General features: G+C 42.3%; 1 protein-coding gene across 9 annotated transcripts in view; it reads left to right on the top strand.

The window, feature by feature from the left end:
- Window positions 1-23894, top strand: part of TULP4 (TUB like protein 4) — a 179820-nt gene that overhangs the window by 5675 nt on the left and 150251 nt on the right. For 8 of the 9 annotated variants that reach the window (XR_004538729.1, XR_004538730.1, XM_033936754.1 and 5 more), the window contains exon 2: window positions 19685-21907. The exons of the other annotated variant lie outside the window; for it this stretch is intronic. Coding sequence is in view for 6 of the 8 variants with exons in the window: in XM_033936754.1 (XP_033792645.1) it covers window positions 21656-21907 (252 nt within the window). In the remaining 2 variants the exon portion in view is untranslated. The remainder of the gene's footprint in view (window positions 1-19684; window positions 21908-23894) is intronic. 9 annotated transcript variants of the gene reach the window in all.

The raw sequence follows: 23894 nt of genomic DNA, 5'->3' as shown, positions 1-23894 counted from the left end.
GGACTGCACGCAGTGGCTTTTGCATGCTGCTGACCCGATTCCGAGTCAGCCACGTGCAGCATGCAAGAGCCACTGTGCACTGTCCCAGCAAACAAGTGCAGTTGGCGCTGAAGATAAGGAGCAGCCAAGCTGGAAGGAAGACAAACGCGCTTGCAGGGGACGCAAATTCTTCATGGACTGGCGGTTGAAAATACTGTATTAGTCAAAATCCTGTGGTACATAGCAGGTGCAAAAGATTTGGAATATGTCTGTAAGAATGAATGTGGTTTCTTATGAATTATTTAGGTATGTTCTATTTTAGATTGGAGTTCATGTATGTGTGTGTGTGTGTATATATATATATATATATATATATATATATATATATAACATATACTGCAAATACCATTAAGTTCTATACGGTTCATAAAGACTAATAATACAAATGAATAGACATCCGATTTCTAACTTCTGAAGTATTCCCTGAAAAGATACGTTTTTAAGGCACATCAAAATTGTTATGAAGTTGGGAATGTGAATATATGAGTTAAATCCCTGGTCCATGAGGCTGCCTGGAAAGATAGTAATCGTTCCTGAAATTTCTTGTATTTGCATCCTTTCACAGAAGGGAACAAAAACAATGAATGAGTTTTTCTAGGATGTTTAAAGTTCGTAATAGTAAAAGATTCCATAAGATACTCAGGAATAGAGCCTTAAAACAAAAACAGCCGAGTTTAAATTTAACCTGTGCCTCCACTGGAAGCCAGTGCAATCGACAATAAAAATCAGTAACATGATCATATTTCTTTAAATTGAAAATCAATCTAACTGCTGAATTCTGCATAGTCTATAAAGGACTGTCGTAAGAACAAGCGGTATAACAAGTTTTAATAAATCATAAAAACATAACCATAGGAGTAAAAGGCATTAAATACTCTCAACAGGACAGGAGCCAAATATTTTCCAAAGCATTTATAAAATGTATTTTATATACATCTAGCCCTCGGGCTTTGCCATTAGGCCTGTTCTTAAAAGCCTAAGTTAACTCATCACTTTCAATACGCCTGGGCAATTATTTTGCCTAATTGTAAATGTAACAAACTAGCACAAAACAATTCAATTCACTGACTTCTTTATGGAACAAATACACTCTGACAGCTTGTAAAAACTAACTACCTGTTTTACAAAGCTGCATGGCAACAGCCCCGAAGCCCTTTAAATCTATATGGGCTTCGGGGCCGTTACCGTGCAGCAGCCGCTAGCGTGACTTTGTAAAACAGGCCCTAAGTATAATATTTTATTAGCAACAGAAAGAGACCAATTCATTAGTAATAGAAAGAAAATACTTTACTGTGTGTGTCTGCATCCTCAGCCTCTTTCCAAATTGGGAAGCCCTTCAACGGTCCAGCTAGGAGCTCTTTCCACGAGAGGGGTCACTAAGCAGTACATCTACTCTCTGTTGAGCTTTGAGCTTAACAACATTGAATGGCTTCTTTTATGGTATCATTTGCATGTAATGTTTATCCCTCATACATACACAGGTTAGCACATGTCCAAAGTCTGCTGTTATTTAGTATACAAAGGTTCAAACATGGTCAAAAAGGAGGACATCTGCTCTCCTCGCACAACAACCAACAGACACTAGGTATTACTGACAAGAACTCAGGTGGAACTGGCTAAAGCCATAAGTCAACACTAAAATATTATATTCACAATGGATTTTACCACTATAAACTATTTAATGAAGCGGCTCAGGCACTGGGTTTAATGAAGCGGCTCAGGCACTGGGAATGCCAGTTATCTGAATCAAAGTAACCTAAAGCAGGTGCTGCACAACATTGAAGCAATTCAGATAAGTACTGATCAAAAAGGACATCAATAATACTCAGAGCATGAAAATGCATATAATGTATGACAAGTATTTCTCGTATATAGGATTATGAAACCCAATGACGTGAAATGTAGTGATGAAGAATGTTGAAAAGCTGAAAAGTTAGAAAATCTGGAAAGGACTATTGATACTGACCCTTTTGGAAAAGAAATAACTGTTGAAATCTGATCCTTTTAAGAAATAAATTACTTTAAATTTTTAGAAGAAAAAAATATATATTTATAAAAATAAGAGATTAAATATTAAGATAAAAGAAGGTGGTTGGAAAAAGCAGAGATTAACACCCTTTGTTGGGTGTGAACGCTCTAAGTCTGAGGCCACTAGTCCACCTAAATTAGATATAGGAATAGGAGTTAGGGGAGAGAGAGAAGAGGGTCTAAGAGTGAGTTTCACAATACCTTGATTTCAATGGATCAGTAGTAATACTAAATAGTTTATAAAGCCATAAGTCAGCCAGAGCAACGGTCAAAAGAGACAAATAAGAAGTACATGAAACTAAGAGGTACAATGTTGTTCTTGGACTTAAGTCCTTGGCCCTTTCAGACCTGCAAGTACTACAGCAGTCGATTAGGCCTGGTCTTAATAGCTCAAGTTACCTTGTCATTTTATTAAGCCTGGGCAATCTATCCACCTCTGTTCTGTGTCAAATAAAGATGGATGTCCATCTAGGTTGTAAAGCTGTTTATAATACTGTAGAAACACTTTTGATATTTTTAGTGCATGTTCGTACAATTCCTTTCTCATCTTTTATTGTAGGTATATAAGTATGGTATGCTTGTTTTGTTCAGTTTGTAAGCCAGTAACTGGCTAGCTCAGTTACCAGACTCAAAGTGCTCTTATCACACCTTCAGTAACGAATTGTCAAGCTCTGATATTGTTGAGTCCTCACATCTCTAGGGAGTTTGTCATCCTTATGGTCTAGTTCAAGGCCCCCAATACATTTACTCAGTCGATTTTCAGCTCTGCAAGTCTTGTGTATATGCACCTGAAGCAATATAACTCTGCTCTGTATTTTTTTTTTCTTTTCTAACATTTCAAATTTACAATCACTTCACTATATCCATGATAATGAAATTTCAGTAATATAACAAAAAGAAATTCAAATATCAGGAAAAAACATCAACTAAAGATAGTCCACAATTTATCAGAAATAGGATCCAAGATACAATCAGGAAAAAACCCCAAAATACTTTCCCTGGAGGCTTCCCCCCAACAGCAATAAACAGCGAGTCCCCAGACAGTTTTGTTTCAACCTGATCACGGCATTTCCTCCCCATTACAGAGTCATACAATCGCCTTAATCTCCTCTTTAGCTACAAGAAATTCCAATAGCTGTTTTGGGTCAAAAAGTAAAAGTTGAACCCTCAAGCGATACAATACAAAATTGGCCCCCAAGATATTCATTCTTGGTCTATAGGCCAAGAATGACAGGCTCCTCTTTTGTGTGTCTGTAGATAAATCAGGAAAAATCCAAATATTTGAACCCATAAATTGCTGATTAATATTAAGGAAATTTAAATGTATAACTCTGCTCTGTATCACGACCTTAGGCCCTCTCATAATAATATTGGATTGATTTCATCTACATCAGGGGTGTCAAACTCAATCGCATAAGGGGCCGAAATCTAAAATTTAGTCTAAGTTGCAGGCCAAATTTTTTATTAAGATATTTAGGGGTCCTTTTATTAAGGTACACTAACCCAGGGGTGCCCACACTTTATGGGCTTGCGAGCTACTTTTATAATGACTAAGTCAAAATGATCTACCAACAATAAAATTAAAAAAAAACACAAAGCACACTGAAAGGCAGAGAAAATGTTAATTATTTATATTCCGGGTTTTTTCAAAGAGGTCACGGCAGATGACTCTATGCAATGTCAGCTCAGTAACAAAATACAAAAATAGACAAATACACCCCCTCCCTTTTTACTAAACCACAATAGTAGGTTTTAGCACAGGGAGTTACGCTGAATGCTTCGTGCTGCTCTCAATGCTCATAGGCTCCCTGCGCTAAAAAACGCTATTGCGGTTTAGTAAAAGGGAGCCATAGTACAAAATATAGACAGCAGATATAAATTCTCAAAACCGACACATTTTGATCACTAAATTGAAAATAAAATCATATTTCCTACCTTTGCTGTTTGGTGATTTCACGAATCTCTGGTTGCACTTTCTTCTTCTGACTGTGCATCCAATCTTTCTTCCTTTCTTTCAGCCTCCTGTATGTTTTCTCTCCTCCAGACCTCATTCTCTCCCCCAACATTTTCTTTCTGTCTCCCTGTTCCCCCTTCTTTCTGTCTCCCTGTCTGCCCCCTTTCTTTCTTTCTCCGTGCCCTCCCCCAAGCCACTCGATTTGCTGCCACCGCCATCGGGGAACAACCCCCAAGCCACCACCATTCCAAGCTTTCCCTGCAGAAGCGTCGCACTGACCAGCATTCCGCTCCCTGACGTCAATTCTGACATAGGAGAGGAAGTTCCGGGCCAACAAGGCATTTCTCCTCATTCCATCCAGCCTGAGCCCCATCTCTCCTTGATCCAGCATTTCCCTTCTGTGTCTGTCAGAATTACCATTCCACCTATTTTCCAGCATCACCCTTCTTTGTGTCCATCTCACCTATATCCCTATCTCACTTTTTCAGAATCTTCATTTGTCTCTGTCCTTGTCTTTACCCCATGTTCACCATTTGCCCTTTCTATGTCATTTACTTCTATGTCTCTATTTCACCTCTTCATGTCCCCTCTGTATCTCTATCCTTATTCAGTGGGTCCTGCTTACTCTTTCTCTTCTTTGTGTCACTATCTCCATTTTCAGCTTTCCCCCCTTTTCCTTTGTTAATGCACCCTGTAGCCAGAATCTTTCCACCCTCCCTCCACTCCGGCCCAGCCCAGTATGAAATATTTCCTTTTGTTTCCCTCCCCTCTCTCTTTCTCTCTCTCGTCTGCTCCCTCACCCACGAATCCTGCATCTGGCCCTCTCCCTTCTACCTGCACCTGGCAAAACCCCCCTGCTCCGTGGCTCTCTTAAGCAACTTGTCAGCAGCGGTGATCAAGACAAGCTGCCGACATCGAGGCCTTCCCTCTACGAGTCCCGCCTTTGTGGAAAAAGGAAGTTGAAGCAAGCGGGACTCGCAGAGGGTAGGCCCCGACGTCAGAAGCTTGTGTCGATCGCTGCTGCTGAGTTGTCGAAGAGAGCCGCGGAGCAGGGGGTGTGGCCGGAAGCAGGTAGAAGGGAGAGGGCTGCTGGAAGAGGTAGAAGTTCCGGAGTATGACACCGACCCGGGCCAGGATGATTTCTTTTTCAGGCTGTTGCTGCTGCCGCCGCCACCACGCCCCCCCCCCCCCCCCAAAATGACAAAAAACAGCCTAAGGCGTCGGCGTCTTTGACGTCGGGGAGAGGAAGGCTGATAGGCCCGGTAGATCGGGACGGCAACACGAGTCTATCACAGAGCCCGGGATGGGCTCTGCGATCGACTCACGTTGCCTTCCTGAGCTATCGGTCGATCGCGATCGACGCGTTGGGCACCCCTGCACTATATAGTTCAAATAGACTATATTTAATAGAGGAAAGGACCACAAGCGACCAGCTTCCTGACAAGGACTAAGTGGATGTATATGTGAAAGCGAATCAATAAGACTTACCAGTAGCAGCCAAAGCCAGTTTCTCGCTATCCAGCAAAATTCTTTACGGCTACATCCGTCCCACACCAAAAATATCAATCCTCCCCTTTCTTTGCCAGGCATCAGACCCTTACCCTTTCCAGGACCCAGATCATGTTTCTCTTACCTGTGATGCTCACGTTTCTCCCTGCTACTCATAACACTAAGAATTTTCAATTTTTTGCATGAACGTCAATGAGGCAATGGCCAGACGTCAGACTGGATGCCACGCACCTTGGGGGCGGACCAGGAAGTGTAGGTAGATTTAATACTACCAAAGGGGTGCTTGGTATGTAAACTCTTGTCTACGTTGCTGCATCTGCAGTCATAGTTTTATTGTATTGTAATTCAACAGGTTTTGGTCTGATTCGATATAGGTGTGTGGTTTTTTTTTTTGGTGGGGGGTTTGCAAAGCTTTGTCCATTACAAGTGCTCCTGCTGGCAGGTCAGTTTCAGTGCAAATTGGTAATCCTCTGGCAGGCCAAATTTTACTATACCACGAGCCAGATTTTGACGTCTGATCTACATTGTTGAGTGTGAGATACTCCAGAATATCCTTTTCCAATTGCTCACCATGTTTGGCGGGTCAAATTAAATAGCATCTTTGCATCACCAAGAGCAATGCCCACTAGGGTCTTAAGCTGATTTTTGGCTTTCTTGGAATGGTCCCTGTTGCACATTGTCTGACGTGGAATGGAATTTGATTAGTTTATTCAATGTGTACAATTTCACCACAACATAACCAGTATGCTGTAGATCAGTAAATGTAGTGTTATTTATGACCCACAGGCTAACATGATGGTTCCAGGGGCACAGGTAAACCAGGTGTGTTGGGGGAGAGGAAGTGTAAAGAATTTCACAAATGAATGCCTAACAATAACATTTATAAGTGGTCAGAGTAGATAAAATCAATGATTTTTTAAAAAATCCACATATTTTAAAAATTCCGATTTTTAAAAAATGATTTTTTGAGGAAAAATCTATTTACTTTCAATCAGTTTTTATTGAGGTCAATCAGTAGCCATTAACAGGGTACATTAGACAATGAAACATACACAATGTCATACAAATTTTATTTTATTTTATTTCTTATATACCGCTATACCGTGAGGTTTGAAGCGGTTTACAATAAAGATACATTAAAGATACAATTAAATAAGATAAGTAAAGATAGGTACTTGGAAATTCCCTAACTGTCTCGAAGGCTCACAATCTAGCTAAAGTACCTGAGAAAAACAATTAATGAATAGTAAACGATATGAAATATAAAGACAGAGATAGAGACAAGATATAAAACATTCCATCAAGAATTCATTGAATAAATTAAATTAGAATTAGAAATAAAAAGAAATAACGATAAAAATAAATATATAAAAATAAATAAATTAAATAAAAATGAATTCAATCAGACAATAGGATCTGATGTTAAAAGATCATAAAACCTACATGCCAGGAGTGAAAGCTGGTATGCTCCTTGAGCCCTGAAATATGAAACCCAGCCACCAAATGATATTTCAGCCATAAGGTTCCCAGAATGTAGTGATGAGTACCAAAAAGCAGGCTGGACATATTGGATCAGAGTTAAGGCAATGCCAAAAATGCAGGCTAGACAAATTGGGTCAGATTCGAGGCAATGCCAAAATGCAGGCTTTACATTTAGAACAGAGTCAAGGCAATGTCAAATGCAGGCATGTCATTAGGATCAGGTAGCCTTTGAAACAATCGGACAACCGCCACTATCATCTCGGTAATCAGCTGCATTAAACGGCCACTGCCATCCTCATCCGATCCGACGGCTGTCACCAAGGATCTCGGGAACCTCTTATGAACACGGCAACTTCTCAGGCAGGATAACTGCTCCCTCGACTGCATGTTGGGATCTCTCTGGGCCGCTCTCTTTTCGATAGTACCACCTTCGAGTCCCCTCCGATGCGCCGTCTTCCTCCCACTGATACTTCCTCAAATGCAGAGAAAAGGAAGTACGCGGTTGTCGGCACACAGGTGGAAATGAGCCGAAACCAGAACTCTCTCAACCTCCACGAAAGAATCAAGATCCAATCCAACATCTCTCGACCACCAACATGGAACCAGTCGAGCAGCAGGTAAGAGATCCCCTCAGCTGTTGGGCCGGAGCAACTGTCAAACTGGGGAATCAGTGAAGTGAACTTAAAAACAAATATGAACAAGAAAGGAGGTCCCAAATGTGAACAATGAAGACCAGAAAAATAGAAATTCAAAAGAAAAACAAAGAAGACAAAGAAAAACAAAAAGTGGGATGATGGAGACAGCACAGTTGATGACCTAACTGGCCGCCATCTTGAATTCCTCAACAGCAATAAACAATGTCCCCAGACAGTTTTGCAAAATATATCTATCCCCTAGTTTCCTCCTCTCCTCCCATCCCTCTCCCGGAGGAATCCCAATGAAAGCTCTGGCACTATGGCTCACCTGGGGACTTTGACTCTTATAGTCCCCAGAACCCATCAGCTTCCTCCATCCCTTCAACTAGTTCATCATTAACTTATTTCTACAAGGGGACACTGCCCTATTCAACAGTCCCACTACTATAGCACATTCAAAAGCAGACTTCGACTGCTTAGAGTTAGAGAATCCAAATAAGCATTCCAGGTAAGCAGAAAGTGTCTTCAATGTTGAGGGTGGCCTTTCACTGCTCGTGCCTCCCAGGAGATGAGATTATGGATTTGAGCCCTCCATTTCCAGAAAGATAGGGGGGAGGGTCTGAAGAGACCCAGGACTGTAATATAAATTCTTGTACAGTCCCACTCTATTCTTGGACAAGTGGGTTATACATCTCCAGTCGCGAGACTGCTTGGAGGAAGCCTTATTTGCACACTCTTTTAGACCCCTTTTACTTCAGGACTGCCTTCAGGAGATCAGTTGCATTCCTACAAGCAAGACAGTAGGAGCTAGTCTGTTCCGCTCATGTTTATTTTTCTTTAAACTCTGTCTTTTTGTTTGCGCTTCATGCCGTCATGCTGTAAAAGTTCTCAGTGGGGACAGCTCTGGCTGCATGAGATCAGACTTTGCAGACAAGTCTGTTTCCAAGGGATCAGCTGCCTGTCAGTGCATCCTCTGGACAGCCTGCTCTTTTGGATTGGGGCTGAGGGACTGTTCCCTTGGGAGCTTATTCACCCCATGTTCTTCCGCTAGTGGGTCTGAGTGCAGGCTGAATAGCTCCTTATAGGTGTATCTGGGATTGGGGCCGACTGTGTTCCTCCACCAGGTTGCGTGTGCAGTCTGTTCCATGGATGGCAGAGGTCCCTGGCCTTGGGACTCGGGCCAGAGGGGCAGTCAGAAGACCAGCAATGCAGTTCTTACAGCTTGTTGGAGTAGTGGATCTCTCTGTAAGCTGTTTCAGCTTCTTTTTTGTAGTTCTCAGCACACAGCATGGCTCAGTGAGTACAGAGCTGATAGTCTGTTTCAGCAATGTTGGAGGGTCTTCAAAAGTGAGTTTTGGGCAGTTTGAGAGTTAGCCCTAGTCCCCCATCCCTAAAATCACTATGTTTTGGGGGTTCTTGTGCTTTTCCCGGACTATTTTGTACCAAAAATTGCGCCTTTGATGGCCATCTTAGATTTTTTTCAATTTTTGAATTTAAAGTTATTTTTTGCCTAAAGTTAATTTAAAGTTCTTTTTCACAAGAAAACCGCTCAGATGAACTCCCCAGGTCAGGATACTTTGAATTCATGCCTTGTTTGCGGTGGATGGCTATCTGGCGAGCAGCTGTGTTCTATGTGCTCTGCGGTGTGGGAGGGGGTTAGATTGCATTGGCCCAAGTTCCCTCAACCCCTGAAGGGGGCCCTGCTGCTCTTTTCAGCCAGGGGCATCAAAAAGGTGAAAGCAGGCCCAGCAGACAGTGCCCTTGCAGCCATGGCAAAATGTAGCCGTGATTCGGCATCTAAAGCGCATAGATCTATGTTTCCAAGTTTTATTTGAAATTTGATAAAACACTTATAAACATTTCTAAGCGATTTATACAATTAAAAGAACCAGGATAAAACCACTTAAATCATACCAGACCAAAACAAGACAGTCGCTAACAGGAACAAAAAGGAAGGAAGGGAGAACTACAAATGTAATAGAAAAGTAACGTTAAATAGGTAAACATGTAGGGGAGGGTTGAATGGTAGCCTAAAAAGGCTGGTTATAACTGTGGAAATATTAATTATTTTATGGAGCTAAGGGAGGTTTGCAGGAGGCGACTGCTGCCTCAGATGACAGGTTTTCCCTGGAATTTATTAACATGCTCTATCAGGCTTATTTGGCAAAGTAAAAGGCACCTTCTGCACCTTTTCTGGTGCCCTTGCTTGCAACGGGGGTTCCCGCTGCCTGGAACAGTCTCCTCATGTTGACTCGGTGTGTTTCGCAGGATGATCTGACCATACCTTTGCTTGCCAGGTGGTGGTACCGCCACGGGGGATGTTGCAGCACTCGCAGATCTCCAGGATCTGAATTCACGTGATGCTCCGGATATGGTGCAGAGATTTTTCAAACCTGTGGCTCTGCTCGATTTCCCTCCTGGAGTTGAAATTGGAGTTTGGACAATCGGTTTCTGCGGAATGCAAGAAAATGCAGACTGTGACCTTCCTGGCTCATCTGGACTTGGTCAAGATGTTCAGAGAAAACTGAGAGGTGCCTGAGAGTCCCTTAAGATGCCCTGGAGCCATGTCCAGGCTCTACCCGATGGTGGACGCCTTTAATCAGCGTCTTGCATCCCCGAAAGTGGATTCCTTGGAGGCACAGGTCGCTAAGTGCACTTCTCTCCTCGGTGATGGGGGGGAGGAGTGCTGAAAGACGTGCAGGACCATGAAGTGGATTTTGTCCTCAAATGCCTCTCTGACTCTGCAGATGCTGGGCTGATTTTTGCTAGCATACAGGCTGAAAGCAGCTTCTTCCTTTGTGGCCAGAACTTGTTATTCTAAGATCCTGACACTATCGTGTTCCAGAATCTTCCCTTTCTGATTTTGGGGGGTGGATTATATGCTTTGTTTGATGTCTTCAGAGTGTTCAGCAGGCTCTCGGCATATTCCATTTTGGCGTGTAGGATGTTGTGGATCCATCAATGGTCTGGTGGCTCATCCTCCAAGGCTACCCTGAGTAGGCTTCCTTTCAGAAGACCTTTGCTGTTCGGTAAAAGTCTGGATGACCTGGCTATCGTGCAGGACCATAAACCCATGTCCTTGCCAGATAATAGGCCCCGGGCCCCTAGAAGTTCGATGCCCTAGCTTTCACCCTTTCAGATGTTCCCGTCAGTACTAAGAATGGTTTCCTCAGGCCAATGTTCTTCTTAATCAGCCAAACAGAAGGTCAGTGGTTCTGCATGCCATCAGGCGATAGGCAGCCACTCAGCCCTGACCTCTAAGAAACAGTTCTACCGCTGGGCCTCTTGCTGCTCCTCTGCAGATTGGGGGACGGCTCTTGGCCTTCCTGGCAGAATGTTCTTCTCAATCAGCTCTTGGCCTTCTTGGCAGAATGGAGAGCCATCACCTCAAACCGCTGGGTCTTGGAAGTTCTTCAGGACGGCTACAAGCTTGAGTTTCATTGGCCCCTGGCAGAGCTCTTTCTGACTTCCTGACAGAGAGGCGGGAAAATGTGGACCTGGTGGAAGCCTTAGTCCAAAGGTTGATGGACATTGTGGCCATAGAACCCATTCAGGAGCATGATTCAGGCTCCGGCAGATACTTGATATACATCATCATGCCAAAGAGAGGTTCTGAAGGCTGGTTTTGGACCTCAAAGTGGTCAATGCAGCTATTAAAGTTCTCTGTTTAAAGATGGAAACAGTGCAATCGGTGATTGCCTCAGTGGCTCCAGATGAGTTCTTAGCTTCTCTGGACCTGATGGAGGTCTTATCTCCATGTTCTCATCGTTCCTGAGCGCAGGAAGTATCTTGAAGTTCCATGTTCAGCAGCAGCATTACCAATTTGTGGTGCTACCCTTCAGGTTGGTGACAGCACCTAGGACCTTGCTGTGGTGGTGGTGGCAGCCCATCCGCGGAAACTTGGGAGTTTTGGTTCACCCGTATCTGGTTGACTGGTTAATCTGGGCTCCAATGGAGTCCAAGGAGCGTCTGTCGGTTCACAAAGGCATCCGACTGCTTCATCGCTTAAACTAGGTTGTCAACTTCTTTAAGAGCCACCTGGAGTCAAGGTAAGACTTGGAGTACGTGTGAGTTTGTTTCGCCATTTGTCGGAACAAGTTGTTCTTGCCCGTTTCCCACCAGGAGAAGCTTCGCCACTTACTCTGGGAATTTCTGGAAACTCAAGTCCTGACTGCCTGGCATTACCTTTAGATCCTGAGTCTATGGTGGCAACAATTGTGCTTGCTGCAGGATATGCTTATTTGCCACTAGAGTCTGCAGTAGGATCTGTTGCATGTCTGGCTCCCCTGGATGGTGGAGGCTTGAAACAGTCTAGCCTGGTAGTTGTGTCCCCTTTCTGTGGCCAAGGATCTTCCCCTCCGGTTTGCCTCTTGGATGCCAGGCTTTTCAGGCAAAGAACACCCCAGCTAGACAGTCCAGTTCAAGGCTGGTGGTCTCCCTCTGAGAGGAAATGGTTGATCAGTCATATGGAGCTTCATATGCTCTTCCACTTCAAGGGTCTTCTCCGCAATCAAGCCATGCATGTCTTCTTGGACAATGCCACAGCAGGCTAATGTCAATCATCAGAGGGCACCAGGAATACCTCTCTGTTCAAGGAGGCCCAGCTTCTTTTCTGGTGAGTGGAAAATTACCTCATGACATTTTCCACTGTGCAGGTGACAAGGGTAGATAACATCCAGGCAGATTGTCTCAGCCATCAGACTCTGGATTCCGGGGCATGGTTCCTGTCCCAGAGAGTATTTAGCTACATAGTGGAATGGTGAGGTTATCCGATGTTTTCGGCAGTCAACAAGTCGGTTCTTCAACCACAGTAGTGAACCAGGAAGCAAAAGCTTAAGTTGTGCAGCCTTGGCCACTGAAGGGTCATCTTTGTCTTCCCTCTGTGGTCCATCATAGGCCGTCTTTTGAGATGGATCATGGCGCATAGGGGGTTTGATGATTCCATTGGTGCCCAAGTGGCCAAGGCATCATGGTATTCCGACCTGGATTATCTGCAGCTGGACCTGTGACTCGAACTTCCATGTCATACTTGTTTTCTCATGCAGGGCCCAATTGCACTTCAGGATACAGACCGCTTCTTCCTTCCGAAATTTGTCACTAGTTTTCGCATTAACCAGGAGGTTCTCCTTCCTACCTTTCCTCCCTCTGATTGAGGGAGCAGGACTGGGTGTTGCGGTTGCTGGTTGTGTGCAGGATTTTGTTGTAGTACTTGTAGGTCGTGAACCAAGTTTGGATTTCCAACTACCTGTTTGTACTGGGTAGTCTGGCTTCAACAGCCACCATTTCAAAGATGGATCCATAGGGCTTTTTCTTCTGCCTACATTACTGCTGGTAAGAAGCCCCCTCTTCCAGTGGGCTTATTCTACTTGAGGCGTTTCCTCTTCTTGGGCAGAGTCATCAGAGTTTTCTTTGGAGGAGATTTGCAGGGCTGCTACTGGTTCCCTTTGCATTCTTTTACCAAGTTTTACAGGATCGCTGTGGCAGCCTTGCAGGATGCGACTTTGGGTTCTGCTGTTTTGGCGGCAGGCTCATCAGTCTACCTTGACTCTACAGGATGTCACACTTGTCTGTTACATCCCACTTGTCCAGGAATAGAGTGGGATTGTATAGGAATGAAAGATTAGGTTCTTTCTTGTAAATCCATGCTCTATTCTTGGAACCTGCCCTGGGAGTTGGTGATTCACCGATTGTCTGCCTGAACATTGGTAAGCTGGTCTTCTGGTTTCCTAACCTGCCTTTCTAAGAGTACCAGCTGAATAGGTTTCACACCTTATCTTGGGGGTCCTTAGTTGTAGTGTCAAGTTTCAAGTTTCAAGTTTATTTGGTTTTAATATACCGACCATCAAATAAATATCTGGCCGGTGTACATTACAATAAAAATATAAATTAAATAAGGAAGGGGAGTTAAAATATTATGCATTTAGAGGTACAAATAGTGTATATTAAAACATAGACTAGACAAACTTGATTGTGAGGGATGAGGTTAATGGAAGGGTAAAGTTACAATGTAGAGAGAAAAGGGAGAAAGAGGGGATGGGAAAACAACATTTGGGAAGGGAAAAAGTCATTAGAATAAAATTTGTGATGTTGAACGAGTGAAGATGACTGAGAGTTAGCTACTAAACAGAAATAAATGCATCACGGAATAGGAAAGTCTTTAAGCCTGTTTTAAATTTATCTAGTTGTTGTTCATCACGAAGAAGTTGTGGTAAAGAATTCCATAGCATTGGGGCAGTAACAGAGAAATTTATTTTCCGTGTGTAATAAAAACTTTTGATGGAGGGGATCAGAAGAAGATTTTGATTTGTGGATCTTAAGGTACGAGATGAACATTGAGGGATGAGAAGTTTATGTAGAAATGAAGGCAGATGGGAGGATTTTATTTTAAAGGTCAGGAGAATAATTTTGTAAGTAATTCGATGGGCCACAGGAAGCCAGTAGGCATCTTTCAGAATTGGGGTAACGTGATCATATTTTCCTAATTTATAAATGAGTTTTATTGCTGTATTTTGAATCAATTGAAGACGTCGGATTTCTTTTTGTGGAAGACCGTTAAAGAGGGAATTACAGTAGTCAAGATGAGAAATGATCAAGGAATGGACTAGGATTGTAATAGATTCGGTCGGTAGGATTGAAGTCAAAGAGCGGATGATACGAAGTTTATAGAAGCAAGTTTTTACTATAGAACTGATGTGATCGTGAAATGACAGGTCTTTATCGATAATAACCCCTAGAAGTTTTATTTTTGTTTCCATTTGGATTGGAACTGATTTAATGGCTATTTTTTCAGGTAAGGTTTCAAAATTTTTTGTTGAGAATAGAAGTCCACGAGATTTGTTAACATTAAGAGAAAGTTTGTTAGTGTAGAGCCAGTCGTTTATGGAATCCAGTTTATTGTTAATATTTTTAATGTCAGAAGTATTAGAAGTGTCAATTGGATGAAGAAGTTGTATGTCATCTGCATAGGCGAAAATAGTAAATCCAATAGATTGAGCTATAGTTAGAAGTGGAGATAGAAAGATATTAAATAGTAAAGGTGATAGGATAGAACCTTGTGGAACCCCATAGGTTTGAACTAAAGAAGATGAAGTTTCGTTCATTGCCTGAACTTTGAAACTGCGTTCTGTGAAGTAAGATTTAAACCATGAAAGTGCAGATCCAGAAATACCGCAGTCTTTAAGTCTGTTTAGAAGGAGAGAATGGTCAATAGTATCAAAGGCTGCTGAGAGGTCGAGAGATATAAGAAGGACGGATTTTTGGTGTTCGAGATAGTAGTGTATAGTTGATATGAGGCCTAGCAGTGACAGTTCAGTTGAATGAGATGAGCGAAAACCGGTTTGACAGGGGTGTAAAGCGTGAGTTTTTTCGATGAAATCAGATAATTGAATATGAACGATTTTTTCTGTTAGTTTCGATAATAACGGAAGATTAGCAATTGGACGATAATTTGCGGGAAGAGAGGGATCAGAATTATGTTGTTTAATTTTTGGAAAGACAAGAGCAGCTTAGTTGTAGTGTCCCCTTCCATTATTTCAGGCTGTGTCTCTTTATAGCACAATTTATATTGGGTCTATATAGTTTAATAAACTATTTCTGATTGTTATGATATTTCATGTTATAAGCATATGGAACTAATTTATCAAGGAGTTTCCCCGTACCCCTCCCTTTTGTCTGTGTCCTATACAGGTGACTGCTTTTCTATGAACTGATCTTAGGGCAATCCTGAGGTAAGAGGGGAGGGTCTAAATCAGTGGTTCCCAAACCCAGCCTGGGGGACCCCCAGCCAGTCGGGTTTTCAAGATATCCCTAATGAATATGCATGAAAGAGATTTGCATATAATGGAAGCGACAGGTATGCAAATCTCTCTCATGCATATTCATTAGGGATATCTTGAAAACCCGACTGGTCTAAATGATTGTGTAAATAAGGCTTCCTACAAGCAGTCTTGCAACTGGAGATGCATAAGCCACTTGTCCAGGAATAGTGTGGATTTACAAGAAAGAAGATTAGCAAAAGTAAGAACCTAATATTTCATTTGCGAGGCAGGAGACACACCTTAGAACACATGATCCCTTCCCTGGATATCCCCTGAAAAGTTCCTGGCATGTCCAGCACCAGCTGTTCCACTGTTCCTGCAATTTTATACCCCAGAAGTTTCTGCAAATATTGCACTTCAGTTGACCAAAACTTCTGAATTTGCTAGCATCCCCAAAAAGAATGGGAAAAAGTATTGGATTCTCTACCATATTTAAGACAATGGGGAGATTTGGGTAAAATAGGCTCTATTTAGCACTCCCACAGTATCGCATCACCAATTAGCTTGGGTAATCTCTTAAAGTTTAAGGTATCCCATTGTCCAGGCGTAGTGATGAGTTCCGCTTCCCATCCCAACCCAATTTTACATGTTATAAATACTTGCCATGCTCAAATGGAATCAGGGCAGTTACAGATACCAACACTGATGTATTGAAATCCTCCACCCCTGCAAAAAAATGCTCGGACACATTGCCTTAATGACTGGCACAAGGTGATGATTCAATATAGTGTTTAACTTGACAATATATGAAAGTGTCCCCCCAATGGCAACCTATCTAGTTTCTCTCTTGGAACTTTTAAGGGTGTCAACCGACCTACATCATCAAAGATGCTCCGCCAGGTATAAAATTTTCTTTTCACAGTCTAAAAAAGCAAGGCTATGCATCCCTGGCTCAAAATCTTGATTCCCTCGCAAAGGTGATTGATTTGTGACTCTGGGATCCCCTCCCAATATCTGTATGAAAAATCCCCACACCTCGTGCAGAGATTTCAACAGAGCATTGCTTCGCAAACCAAGCAGCAAGATTCCATGTGGCGCATGCAGTAATGCTAATAAAGAGTGCAGGACATAAAAAGCAGATTTCAAATGAGACAAGTGTGTATTGTTGCTCTTCTAGGATCCAGTCCTTTAAGTGTCTCAACAAAAATGACATGTAAAGACCCAGATTATGGATACCCAGTCCAGCCCCCAACAAGATAAGTATATCTAAGCTTAGGCTTATGGCAATTCCAACAAAAACGGGATAATAGGCAATCTAAGCATTGTAGGTCTTTCTTCAACAGTTTTAATGGAAATGTTTGCAATAGGTACAGCCATTGCGGAAATAGGACCATTTTAATCAAGGCTATTTTACCCAGGAGTGTTAAGAGGTAAGCCTCGCCAGCTAACTAACTAGGCCTTCGTATTTTGCATTAACTGGGTAACAGCTGAATAAAGCTTGCTCACTGAGGCTGTGAGCTGTATACCTAGATATCGAAAAGACTCAGTAGCCCATTGCAATGGGAAAAATGAAACACACAAATCACAAAGCCTCTGATTTACTGAGATTCAACCGGAAACCTGCAAAATCGCTGTACTCTTCAATATTCTCCAATAGAGCCCCCAGTGACTTCTGGGAATCTGTGATATGAACTAATATATAATCTGCAAAAGCAGCCAATTTAAAGCATTGGTCCCCTATCTGCACTCTCCAAATGCCTAGACTGGCGTGAATATCGTAAATAAGAGGGTCAAGTGAAAGAATAAATAACAGCGGTGACGAGGGACAACCCGGTCTATTCATTGTTAGGAGTATAAATACAACCCAAAAGCAATGTTCATCCATAAATGCGAGTCCGGTGTAAGTCGGATGTTCATAAAATGGGGACTACTTTATAGGAAACTAGGAAAATAACAGAAGTCAGAATTGCCATAAACTATTGTCTCCTATTAGGAGAGGGTGAGCTAGCCCGGTTCCAGGAAACATATTGATGTGCCTTACTCATTGTTCCATATACCTCCCCTAAAATTCATGCTGTCAGTATCTTGTTTTCCTCCTGCCCCTTTTCCATGTCTTTTGACCCTGGTGGACTAGACTCATCTTAACTCTTCTGTTTTCATTGGCTTTCTTGTTCTTGCCTACCATCATAACAACTAAAAACAAATAAATACCTTTGTTGGCCAAAGTATGGGTTCTCTTAAGTTATTTAATCATATACCCATATACATCTGTTTATTGGAGGGTCATTCATTAGAGAAGGTATGCATTCAAAAATTAGTGGTGGAGAAAAAGACTCAAACAACTGTGACAGCAACTTATATCGAAAAAACCAAGCTGTCCTGATTACTATTATTGGCATAATAAACTCCACTCACTAATCGCAGTACTCATCTCAATGAAATTGAGACCCACCATGTGCACAAACATAGAGTGGCATTTTCAAAACGTACGTCTAAATCCAATTTGGACGTTTGGTGCTAGACATCCAAAGTCAGCAGTAAGAAAATGCCTATTTTCAAAAGGCAAACCACTATACATCTAGAAATAATTTGGGTTGTTTTTTTAAATCCTCTTTCTGAATGTTCAGGCCATTGGGATGCCCAGACTGTCAGGACATCTTTATACCACATTTTTGACAAAGATTTCATCCAAGTCCCAAACGCCCAGAACAAGGCCATTTGGACATGAGGGGCCAGTCCTGTAATGGACTGGCCACCCAGATATGGCAACAGAGTAGTGCGGCACCTTAGAGGGCACTGCTGTGAACTTCACATAAAAGGTGCCAGAACTCCCTTATAGGTTATGGTGAGCCCCCTAAAACAGCCTCAAAACCCACTGTATCCACCTGTCTATAACCTGAATAGCCCTTTATTTATTTATTTATTCATTCATTTTTATAGCCCAGAACGGGTTACAAGAATACATACACAAAGTTTTTAGGAACAGAGTCAATAACATGCTACAGGAGCAAAACACAAAGCTAAAGAAACAATAACTTACTACTTATAGAGAATATGACTAAGAACACATGCTTTGCAGAATCTAAGAAAATAAATCATAGAGTCACGAATGGGTATTAACTTATCTGCAGTGAAAGGTAGAAGAACTGGTTAGCAGGCACTTATGGCTTGGGTGGCCCCTATATTGCAGTAGAATAGAGTTTTGGGGGGTTTTGGTGGGCTTACATTTTCCACTATGAATGTAGTGGTTAGAGTGACTTATGGGACTTGCTACTCCTCTCTATGGTCCACTAGCCCACCCACCAGGCTATTTGACACCTGGGTGTAGCTCTACTAGGCTTTTCTATACCAGGTGCTGATGTTCTGGAGACAGTCATGTACGTTTGTATTCTGATCTTTGTGGGTGGGTGTGGGGGGGTCCATGAGCACTGGGGGAATGTGGGGGTGTCTTACCTTGATGCATGCAGTGGTCATCTGGTCCGTTTGGACACCTTTGTGGCACTTAAACTCTTTTAAATAGGTCTAGTTCCAAATGTATAAGTTCTATCCAGGATGTTTTGCAAAATGTTTGATTATCACTGCAAGATGTCCATGTCTAACTTGCCCTTGAGACTGCCCAAAGCCTGCCCCATAACATGCCCATCTCATGCTCTACGTACAGAAGCTGGAACACCTTGTTAGATGTACAGCGAGACTCTTGATTATCGGCACTTTGGTGTCCTGGAGCTGATTTAGGCAGATTTTTGAATGTCTAGATGTTTTGATTATTCCCCTCATGGTACTTTTTCTCTCTTAAGTTGCCATAGCTTTATTTAAGTTTTTTTGGAGACTAATCTGAAGGAGATGTGCACCTGATATTCCAAAAACACAGTCCCCATGAAACTACAGGGAGTCAAGTTATATCTTTTCCCATGGACCAAAGTTTGGAAAACTTTGTTAAAGCATTTCCCTGTCCTTGGGTATGTTTTGTGTTGAATTGTGACTGTTATAAAACTGTGTGGCAGCGTCATTAACCTTTGCTATTTATTTTGAGTGACCCTTCTGTATTTTGGTGACTTAGAAGCCAATAAATGTTGGTAGCAAAATTTAACAGTTGTAAATACCATGCAAAGTGTTAGGAGTTCTGACTTCAGTTTGCTATAGCAAATCCTCATTACAGCAGAAGCTTCTTAATAATAAAGGACCACAGAACTTAAGCTACTTTATTGGGTATAGATTCTCTACACCAAATAAATATTACAAGATGTATCTATTGATTTTGGTTTTCTTCTTAATACTAGGACTGGGATTATCACTCTTGTGATGGATGACTCCTGATCTGACTGTGGGCCTTTATCGGGAAGACAGATGGAGCATCAAACACCTGGCTGATATGGTTGTGTGTGCATTTGTATACCTATGTACAGCTATGCACACTTTGCCACACATTCTGGAGGGTCTTGCAACTGATGAGTATACGTTCAGGATGCAGATGGACATGCACGGCTGCCCTGCTTTCCAAAGCTTTAAGAGAGACGTGTGCTGATTGTCTGCCACATGTGCAGCTTTCATGGCTGGGAAAAGTTTACAAGACAAGTTGAAGAACCTAGTGAAGGCTGAGCCCTGAGCCTCGGGGAACCTGTTCAGTGAGCTGGGAGATGAATGGACAAATGAGTGGGAGGCATGCACTACACTGTGGCAAAATCTGTTCTTAGCATTTTGAAAGAAAAGAAGCTAAACCTGCTAATAATTTTTATCTTCCTACTTGCTTTATTTCTCCCTCTTGCTTTTTAGTTGGGCCTAATAGCTATGCAGCATCTTTTGGGTGTCTATTAATCTGCAGTGTTTAATGCAGTGCTGATTTAGGGAAATGAAAGTCTGACCAATCTTGCTGTAACAAAAATCTCAGTAAAGTGATTTCTGTTCACACCCCTCTCCCACCTCGCCCTCTTAATATACTGTAAATACTTTTTAAAGCAAAAAAATTGAGCCAGTATATACTAAAATGAAAGTGGTGTGCTTTAAGTCTTGTAAATGGGATCTTAAGGCAGCTTCAAACTCCATGAAGAGCTCCTGTTGAGTTTTTGGTATTTTTTGAGCCAAGGAGCCATCTTTATGAAAACAAGAAAGTGTCTAACTCGAGAGAAGCTGTATGTGTAAGCAGAGAATATTGCCTTATTTTATACCTCTGCCCCTTTCCTTGTAGTTATTGTTCTCCTGTAGTTGAATGTGGCTTTTCTCCTTTTCTCTCTTTGAATCCTGGCAAATACAAGGCTGAGTGGATGGTTACGCTGCATTTTTATGTCTGGATTTTCCTTTGCAGCTGAAATAGAATAAACAGAAACCCTTCATCCCTCAGTCTCTCATAATAGAGTAACCAAGAAACTTAATTATAGCAGGGGGCTGTGAGAAAAAGAGGAGACCTTAAGAGATTCCTGGAGCAAATTGCTCTGCATTAAATGAAATAAATATATAAGTTTCCTAAAGCTTTTTAGCATTTATGACCTTGAATTCTGAAGCAGACCATGAGATGAAAGGGTGAGTAATTAAGTAGGATTGTGCCAGCTTTCCACTTCAAAGTATATTGTAGGGGCCTGGGTGGTATGAGGACAGGGCCTGAGTGTGATTTTGTTTGGTAAGGGAGCTGATTTGCATGGTTTATATGCTTCTCCCACCCTTCTCTTTTGGCAATCCTTTTATGCTCCAGAGCAGGAATCTGCCAGACCTGAGTTTTCATTTGTTGTTCATTTTGATCTAAGGGTATAATGTTATTGATAAAGTGACTACAAATGAACTTCTGAAGAAAATCAGAGTGATTGAATTCTTAAAGCCTTAAATTACTTGAAAAGTTGTACCTGATAGACTCCTCCTTATTTTTATTTTTGGTCTGGAATCTCAGGTTGTATAAACATGCCACATCCTAATAAATTCTGATATGCCCATTCCTGGAGCTCCACATTTTATAGTGAGTCTACAGAGGAAATAATGTGGCATCAAATGAATAAATCAAACATAAATGGAACCTGAATTTTTCAGCACTAGACTTTTCTTCCTTTCTTTTTGTTTCTTTTAAAGAGAACTGTTGTCATCTTTTTACAAAGAAGGATTTTTGACGCTATGCATTTGCTGGATGTGTACAAACGTTAACCTCTGATCTCTTCTTGGTATGTTTTATCAATTACATCTTCCCTTCACTTGGTGGCATATTTTTATTTTGTACTCTTTTGAGGAGACACAACAAAGAAAACAAGAGCCAGAGAGAAATTTAAAGCATGTATGCTGCTGTGGAGCATGGGCCCGTGCTCTGCAGCGATTCAAACATTTTGTGCCTCTCTTGGAAAGGCAGAGTCCCCAAAAGTGAAAAAGAGAAGCCGGTATGCAGGAGGCGGTATTATGAGGAAGGCTGGCTGGCAACAGGAAATGGGAGAGGAGTTGTAGGAGTAACTTTCACCTCCAGCCACTGCAGAAGAGATCGAAACACCCCCCAAAGGACCAACTTTAATCTCCGGGGCCACAACAGTGAGGTGAGTGCAGATAAGTTCATGTTGCTGCTGACTACTGTTACTGGCTACAGTTCCAAGACAGGGACTTAGTTGATATGTCTGAAGATTCCAGGAAATGGGCTTGTCAGGGCTTTTGCAAATGAGGCTTTGGAGTTCTGATCAGAATGCATTGCTATTCCTAGTCTATTTGTATTTATCTATTTACAGTCGTCTCGTTTGATTTCGCACCTAATCATTCAAAAAATAAGGTACAAATAAGATAAAAGCAATAATATGTATGAAGACATAAATGATGAACATAAATTACCTATTGCTAATAAGAATCTTGTAAGATTAACAAGCCTGCTCATCAAGAATTATTTTGCTCTCCCTGAAACTTTTTATTCTTTGGTAGAGGAAATATGAACTGGCTATAATGGTTATCTAAAAGTAAAGTATCGTTTTATTCGCTCCATAAGGCAATTTTTTTTACACCCCACCCCCCTGTATCTTTTTAAATTATGGTGGTCCAGCGGTGTATCGGCAGGAGTGAGCTTTCCGCGCTCCTGCCCCTCCCTCGCTGGACAGCTGCCTCTCGAGGAACGTAGGGAGAGGGGAGACATGATCGAAACATTTAAGTACCTCACGGGACGTGTCGAAGTGGAAGATGATATTTTCTTTCTCAAGGGACCCTCGGCCACAAGAGGGCATCCGCTCAAACTCAGGGGCGGAAAATTTCATGGCGACACCAGAAAGTATTTCTTCACAGAGAGAGTGGTTGATCATTGGAACAAGCTTCCAGTGCAGGTGATCGAGGCAGACAGCATGCCAGACTTTAAGAATAAATGGGATACCCATGTGGGATCCCTACGAGGGTCAAGATAAGAAAATTGGGTCATTAGGGCATAGACAGGGGGTGGGTAAGCAGAGTGGGCAGACTTGATGGGCTATAGCCCTTTTCTGCCGTCATCTTCTATGTTTCTATCATATCTTGCAGTTAGCGGCGCACAAGGCAGAAGTGAGCTTTTCACACTCCAGCCTGGCCCCGCACCGCTTCCTAAATGGCTGCCATAATTTACTGTAATTTACAACAGTAATAATATATACACACTAACATTTCTGGTTTTCTGCACACTGTTGATGAAACTTGGTGCTAATTATCTACTTTATGGCAATGATATGCAGTTTTTTTCAACCTGTTTAGATTTCTCTGGAATCTGCTCTAGCAGGAGTCAGCCCCTGTAAGACATCATAAGAACATAAGAATTGCCGCTGCTGGGTCAGACCAGTGGTCCATCTTGCCCAGCAGCCCACTCACACGGCGGCCCTTAGGTCAAAGACCAGTGCTCTAAATGAGTCCAGCCTCACCTACGTACATTCCAGTTTAGCAGAAACTTGTCCAACTTTGTCTTGAATCCTTGGAGGGTGTTTTCCCCTATAACAGACTCTGGAAGAGCGTTCCAGTTTTCTACCACTCTCTGGGTGAAGAAGAACTTCCTTACGTTTGTACGGAATCTATCCCCTTTCAACTTTAGAGAGTGCCCTCTCGTTCTCCCTACCTTGGAAAGGGTGTACAATCTGTTTTTATCTGCTAAGTCTATTTCCCTCTGTCTCCTCTTTTCAAGGGAGAAGAGGCCCAGTTTCTCTAATCTCTCACTGTACAGAAACTCCTCCATCCCCTTAACCATTTTAGTTGTTCTTCTCTGGACCCTTTCGAGTAGTACCGTGCCCTTCTTCATGTATGGTGACTAGAGAGTTGCGCGGGGACAGAAATCCCACCCGTCCCCAAAAGTCCCACCCGTCCCCGTGAGGAATCCCTCCGTCCCCACCCGTCCCCGCGAGGAATCCCTCCGTCCCCACCCGTCCCCGCGAGGAATCCCCTCCGTCCCCACCCATCCCCGCGAGGAATCCCCTACGTCCCCGCGAGGAATCCCCTACGTCCCCGCCCGTCACTATAAACTACAGAAATAGTTATTTCATTTAATTATGCTACTGAATTAAAGGCTCTGGTAGAAACCCATTTAAAAAT

Source organism: Geotrypetes seraphini, chromosome 3 (genome assembly GCF_902459505.1).
Source record: "Geotrypetes seraphini chromosome 3, aGeoSer1.1, whole genome shotgun sequence".
NCBI classification, from domain to species: Eukaryota; Metazoa; Chordata; class Amphibia; order Gymnophiona; family Dermophiidae; genus Geotrypetes; species Geotrypetes seraphini.
Note: the sequence above shows the minus strand (reverse complement) of the source record. Positions and strands in the feature narration are given on the sequence as shown.